At 51.9% G+C, this 6,629-nt stretch overlaps 1 protein-coding gene across 1 annotated transcript; it reads left to right on the top strand.

Moving 5' to 3' along the window:
• On the top strand, positions 1 to 5,278 carry SBDS (SBDS ribosome maturation factor). Its single transcript, XM_066634901.1, has 5 exons — positions 1 to 178; positions 565 to 694; positions 2,013 to 2,213; positions 3,075 to 3,239; positions 3,565 to 5,278. The coding sequence occupies exons 1-5, from the start codon at positions 51 to 53 to the stop codon at positions 3,691 to 3,693; spliced, it is 753 nt and encodes a 250-aa protein (XP_066490998.1). The 5' UTR covers positions 1 to 50; the 3' UTR covers positions 3,694 to 5,278.
• Positions 5,279 to 6,629: the final 1,351 nt, after the last annotated feature.

Below are 6,629 nucleotides of genomic sequence, written 5' to 3'. Positions count from 1 at the left end.
CAGAGCCGCTTGACGCACCGCGGACTCCCCGCCGCCAGTTCGCCGCCGCCATGTCGATCTTCACGCCGACGAACCAGATCCGCCTGACGAACGTGGCCGTGGTGCGCGCGCGCCGGGCCGGGAAGCGCTTCGAGATCGCCTGCTACCGCAACAAGGTCGTGGGCTGGCGGAGCGGCGCGTGAGTGCCAGCCGGCGGACGGGGGAGAGTGTTTCTGAGCGTACGCAGAGTGCAGCCGGGAGGGGAGCGGCTGCACCCAACCGACAGCTGGGGGAGAGTGTTTCTGAGCATACGCAGAGTGCAGCCGGGAAGGGGAAGGGAGTGGCTGCACCCAGCCGACAGCCGGGGAGAGTGTTTCTGAGCATACGCAGAGTGCAGGCTGTTCTAACAAATCCCATAAAGATCTGGGAATGATTTTTAATTTTTTTATAATAAAAATGAAAACGTTCTATGCCGATTGTACGTTTTAATAGTTACACGTTAAAGATATTAGCGATATTTATTTCAGTAAAGGAACAAAAGTGTCACCTAGAACTTACCCAGAATTCAATGTACTTATTTGCCAGTGAGAAGGACCTGGATGAAGTTCTGCAGACCCACACAGTATTTGTGAACGTCTCTAAAGGCCAGGTGGCAAAGAAGGAAGACCTGGTCAAGGCTTTTGGCACAGACAACCAGACGGAAATCTGCAAAATGGTAAGGGGGGGGTGGCATTCTTGGGATTTTTTCTTGTGAAAATGCCCTTTGTTTTTCCATAACCACGACCCTGACTATGCAGTACATGAGGGAGAAGGGATAATAGAAACTCATCTATAGCTCCGTTTTCAGAGTTAAGGCCGGTTGTGGGTATCATTTTTGGGCACATGAGGCTAATGAGATACTGGATTGTAGCACAGGATAGAAAAAGAATGGGTTTGATTTAATGCCCCCTGTTCAAATAAACTTGACAGAAGGGTGGGGAAGAGATACCAGAGACAGTCTTTGAAACGTGCGTAACTGTTTCTGGGAGGAGCTCTGGCTTCAGTGGATTGAAAGGAGCCCTCCCTTGCCACTGACATAGGTGCCTGAAAGGTTCCAGAGTGTTAGGATCGTTTCAAGGGCTGCAAGATTTAAAAGAACTGTTGGCACACTGAGGCTTAGGACAGAAGGAACTGTACCGAGCGCAGACAGCAATACTGTTGCATTTGCCTGGCTGTGTATTAATTTTGCATGCATGTAAATGTGGTGGATAAGTGTGTATATATCTTCTTTGTGTCCATTTCCTCTTCAGTGTCTTACACAGAAGGTATCATACTCACTTTTAAATGCCAGCTTTTGAGTTATACAGAGCTCTGCTTCCAGCAAAGGTGTCCAGAGCAAAGTATTTTTTTATAAGTTGTTTGGAGGCCAGGGTTAGTCCAGCAGAATTTCTTTCCTTCTGTCACCCTTTGCCTAAAATGTATATATTGAACAACTTAGGCTGCAGTCCTATCCACCCTTACTTGAGAATAAGCCCCTTTGGCTAATAGACCTTATTTCTGAGTGGATATGCATAGGATTGGCCTGTGGGAAACAGTTGACTATAGTTCATGCTGGGAGCCAAAAATTTTGTTTTTAAAATGAAGTACTACATTTCCCTGCACCAAGTAAACTTTACCTGCCTCCTCAAGCTCAAGAGGTCATTTGTAAATATAGACTGGCCCTTTGTAAATATAGACTGTGTGGCTAGGATGCTCTGATCTGATGATATCCAACTCTGATTTGATGGCTGGATCAAGAGTTTACAGGCTTCACTGTGGGTCATAATGAAATACACACACACAATGTAGCAGAACATCCAGATTTTCCTTATTGCTCAAGAGAATCAAGCTGTGCTGTTTGAGGGCTGCCGCTCTTCCAGTGATGCACAAGGTTGGGGGGGGCGAACCCACACGTCCTTGAAGGCTCAGACTGACGTCTGCATCCCTTGCGCTATAAGAGGGCATGCACGGATCCAAATGCTGATAGCGCCCTTCTGCCTTGGCCTACGTTTCAGATCCTCACAAAGGGGGAGTTGCAGGTGTCGGACAAGGAGCGCCAGTCGCAGCTGGAGCAGATGTTCCGTGACATTGCCACCATCGTGGCCGACAAATGCGTCAACCCGGAAACGAAGAGGCCGTACACAGTCATCCTCATCGAGAGGGCCATGAAGGACATTCACTACTCAGTCAAGCCAGGGAAGAGCACCAAGCAGCAGGTGAACCCCCGCCACAGGAGACTGGCTTGCACTTGGAGGAGTGCTGTGGCCATGCTCCTTGCCCTGCTGTGGCTTCCTTTTGCTATTGTTGCTCTCATTCAGTTCTAAGTAGTTTGCAAAATGCTCCTCTTGTCAGTAGCTGCCAGCCAGGGGCGAGTCAAGAATTGTCTCCAGGTGACTAGGGAGCTGCTTCTCTTCTTTTTTTCTTAGGTTGCAAAGAGCACGTACAGGAACGTTCTGGTGTAGGCAGTTCAGAGATTGAGAAGGTTGTCATTGAGTATGCTGAAAAGGGTAGAGACTAGCAGCAGTGGTCACTGGCTCTGAAAGGAATTGACAGATTCATGGAGGATAGCTCTGTTGCTGGTTACCAGTCTCAACGGCTATCAGAGGCAGTGTGCAGTGGGGGGAAGGCGGATGAGGGGGGTTGTGCCTTCTCCTGTTTGTAGGCTACCCAGAGGCAACAGGTAGGTCACTGTGGGAAGTTGAGGGCTGAACTGGATGGAAGGAACCTTTTTCACCTCATCCTGCGGGGTTCTTCTGACATTCCTGTGCCCAGGTGGCTCTCCTGGAAACAAGGGCTAATTAGAGTATTAATTTAGCTTAGCATGAGCAGTGTGGGGATGCAATAGGACCACAGAGGCCCAGGTTGGAATCTGCCCAGCTCACTGGGAGGCCACTCCCTTCCTCTCAGCCTGACCTGTCTTGCAAGAATGTTGTGACAAAATGAAGGGGAAGGGGCCAGCTGGGGTCCTGGAAGGAAGAGCAGGATTAAAAAGTGAGGACGAGAAGGCTTCTGAAGGGGAGTGCTGGTGGCTTCCGCAGCTGGGTCAGCCAGCCTCCTGGGGCTCTCTTCCTCCACAGGCCCTAGAAGTCATCAAGCAGCTGAAGGAGACAATGCAGATTGAGAGGGCACACATGAGGCTGCGCTTCATCCTCCCCCCCAAAGAGGGCAAGCGGCTGAAGGAGAAGCTGAAGCCGCTCCTCAAAGTCGTGGAGAGCGAAGACTTTGACGAGCAGTTGGAGATGGTGCGTAGCTGGGAGGGCACTGTTCATCTCGTGGGGGGGCAATAGATTTGGGGGGGTTGCTGGGCCCTCTAGCAGATTACAAACTGGTGGCACTAGCTGCTTACACCAAGGTGACTTGAATGGCTCTGAAAGGAGGATCCAACTGGCTCCTGGAGGGTCGCCTGCCAAGAACTGCTGGCTGTAGTGGCACCATGGAAGCTCCACTTCAGAGCCAACAGACCTCCAAGGGAGCAGGGGAGGCACTCACCACTGGACTGGGATGCTCCACTTGGCGGAAGCCAAGAGGGCAGTTCTCTGCAGTCTGACAGGTGTTCAAACCTTGCAGGTGTGCCTTGTGGACCCAGGCTGCTTCCGGGAGATTGACGAGCTGATCCGGTGCGAGACCAGAGGCAGAGGGACCCTTGAAGTGCTGAGCCTGAAAGACGTGGAGGAAGGAGACGAGCGGCTGGAATGAGCCTCGCACGGCATTAAAGACTGCCTCTGGCTGCTTCTGCGCAGCTCAACCTTTTGCCACTTTCCAGTTTATTTGGGTGTTGTGCCTCTCATGGGGGGACAGGGAATGTGGATGCACCTTAAAACGCTTCTAGGCAGTTGCTTGGCTTTAAGACCTTCCCAGCTCACTGAGTCCTGCTGGGGCTGCCCAGGGCTGAGTGGCAGTGTGTGACTCGTACAGTAAGTGCCAAGCTGCAGACAAAAGGCTGTGGCAGTCGGTGAGGTGTGTAAGCCACCAGTCACTGGCAGGCACTGGCTTGGAGCGTGGCCTTCCCAGATCCTGGCAGAAGCCTGCATGTGCAACCCACTCCCTCCTGCAACAGGCGTTCACGCTGGTTGGTGTGAAGGACAGTGCGCTGTGCTGACAGATACGTACCACCCTTCAAGAGGAAACCTCTGGGGCTTTTGTGGCTGCATCTGCCCTTCAGAACCATGTAACTGAGGCCTGCAGGGCCCTGGGAAGGAGCTGCACACCCTTTCTTCCAGGGCTGGTGTCAGAAATCCCAACCCCAGAGCAAAAGCACTAACCTGACACAGGAAAAGTCTCCTGAATACTTTATTTGGTGGGGAAAACAAACACTAGTTTAACATAGAAGTTGGTATTTACGACACAGGTGGCCTTAAGCTCCAGGCATGTTCCAGGCTTCCTTAGGTTGTTTGCGTTTTGCAAATGTGGGGCTTGAGGATTAACCCCCCCCCCCCCCACAACAAGGAGCAGTTGGTCACTGAGCAGCAGTAGCAGCAGCAGCAGCACTGCCTCCTTCTGGCAGGCCTGCCTGAAGGTCCCGCTTCTCATCCGACTACCCTGGAGTGCAAAACGCCAACTGTTTCAAGGGCTGCTGCTACTGTGCATACTGAACAGCAGGAAGAGAAAGCCTCCTTGTGCCAGGTGCCATGAGTGTGACTTCCGATTGTGACTGCCTTGGTATCACAAAGCCAGGAGTTACAGATGCTCAGGGCAAAAAAAAATCACTGCAGGGTGACTTTTCCCTGGCCTGGAGTTCTCAGATCTTAAATGGAGCTGCCCGGGAAACAGTTGGAGGCAATTCCAGTACATGATGCCCTTTCAGTAACAGTCAAGCTTTGGAGCGCAGGACAGAACAACCTTCCTCTGTCAAATGCTGCTAGCTGAAATCTGGTGGCAGAAGGCACACTGGAGACCTGGAATCTGCTGTGTGGCTGACTGGGGCAGCCAGGCTTTTGTTTCCAGCCTGGCAGGCAGGACAAGCCGGTGCACCTCTCAGGTGGCCATTTGCACTCCCTGGCCACTGCTTGCCATGTATGCTCAATACTGCAAGGAAACATGGCCACGGGGCAGACGGAAGGAGAGGTATAACAAGCCCTTGAGGGATGAAGCACCAGCTGGACCTTCCATGCTTGGTGCCTGATCTCTTCCCTCCTCCCCCCCCCCCCCAGCCTTCACTATTTACAGGTACAAAACAGCCCTGCCAAGAGCCTGTGTTCTTTTCAGTCTCCGGAGGGGAAATGGGAGCGCCTTGTACTGAGGGACTGGCGTCAAAATAAACCTGCTGCGGCTTCTAACCCTATGGTTGCAAACCTCTTTGCTTGTGGGTGTCATCCTCTGCCAAACCCTCAACGGACAGGACAGGACAGGACAGGACACGACTTCCTCCCTGGCAGTGCAAGTCTTTGCGTGTTTACTGAAAAGTAATTGCTTCTGTGTTCCATAAGACTGATTTTCACTGAAGGGAGTCTCATTGAATTCAATGGAAATCACTTCTGAATAAACACGTGCAAGATCTAAGCGTAGCCCAGGAGCTTCCCAAAGCTGCAGCTGGTCATGGTTGCAGCACAGGTGTCGCTAGTCCTTGTTTTTTTGGCATTTCAAGTTGTCCCTGAGGAGGAATGTGAGTCGCAAACATGCTGCTTTCACATACGGTTGCAGTTGCTGAGGGTGCAGCCTTATTTCCAAACTTCGCCGTCCAGAGCCAGGCAGAGCTCAGGCCTCTGTCTGGGTGTCACATTCCTGAAGCTGCACAACCTGCTGCTTCTCAAACTAGTGGCAACTTCAGCCCCACTGCTGACCCTTGGACTAGAGTCAGTCACAACTTCGGTTGGCTGAATCAGGGCCCCAGTTTGAGGCTTCCCTCCCCAGTAATTCCGAGAGGGACTGCTGCTCTATGGCAGCACCTTCAGCCATTACTCTTCACAGGTGCCACAAAACTGGTTTTGAAAATTGCATGACAAGAGAGTCATATTTGATGACAAAATCTCCAGTTAGCCGAAGACCAGAGATGCTGCAAGTGGCTCCATCACAAAAGAGCACTGTTGGTTCACAGTGGAGCGCGGTAGGTCAGCAGCAGCTGCAGAGCATTCTGGGTGCCAGAGAGGAGCGTTCCAAAATCAGATGGGGCAGCAGCAAATCTCTAATCTGTCAGCAACCTTTGTTGTTGGTTCAGATGGTTAGGGCCACAAGGTGCTGCTGCTTCAGATGTAGATCACGTCTGTTTTGTGCTGTTGAACCTGTGTAGGAAACAAAACCAAACAAACAGAACTGGCTGGCTTGAAAACTTCAAGAGGTTGAAGCACCTTCCCTGCGAGGAGTGGCAACAGGGTTGAGGTCCTGTGGTTGTTTGTAGATGCTGGGAGTAATTCTGCTTTGGCCTGAAAGGAGGACTAGGTCTCCCAACTCCCTCATCAGGCCACATTGTGAGAGACCAAGCAGTTGGTCTTTCTGGATTCCCAGAGAACGGGGCAGCAAGTCATGCCACCCAATCAAGTGCAGATCCCTGCAGATCCACAGCCAGAGCACTCACCTGCCCAGATCTTGACTGGTGGGGCAGGCAAGTGCTCACCCCCAGGCGTCCACCCCACAATCCGAGAGCCGTGGGGGAGAGGCAGAAAGGTCTTCCATTGCACTCTCCCCAGCGGATGGTG

The sequence above is a fragment of the Tiliqua scincoides genome, chromosome 8 (genome assembly GCF_035046505.1).
Source record: "Tiliqua scincoides isolate rTilSci1 chromosome 8, rTilSci1.hap2, whole genome shotgun sequence".
Classification (NCBI taxonomy): Eukaryota; Metazoa; Chordata; class Lepidosauria; order Squamata; family Scincidae; genus Tiliqua; species Tiliqua scincoides.
This window is presented reverse-complemented; position numbering and strand designations above follow the sequence as displayed.

What these genes read in the sequence shown, in the direction of transcription:
- SBDS (XM_066634901.1), top strand. Translation starts at nt 51, where the DNA reads ATGTCGATCTTCACGCCGACGAACCAGATCCGCCTGACGAACGTGGCC. An exon ending in GTGGGCTGGCGGAGCGGCGC is followed by an intron (nt 179 to 564) that starts GTGAGTGCCAGC and finishes CTTATTTGCCAG; the next exon opens with TGAGAAGGACCTGGATGAAG. An exon ending in AGACGGAAATCTGCAAAATG is followed by an intron (nt 695 to 2,012) that starts GTAAGGGGGGGG and finishes CCTACGTTTCAG; the next exon opens with ATCCTCACAAAGGGGGAGTT.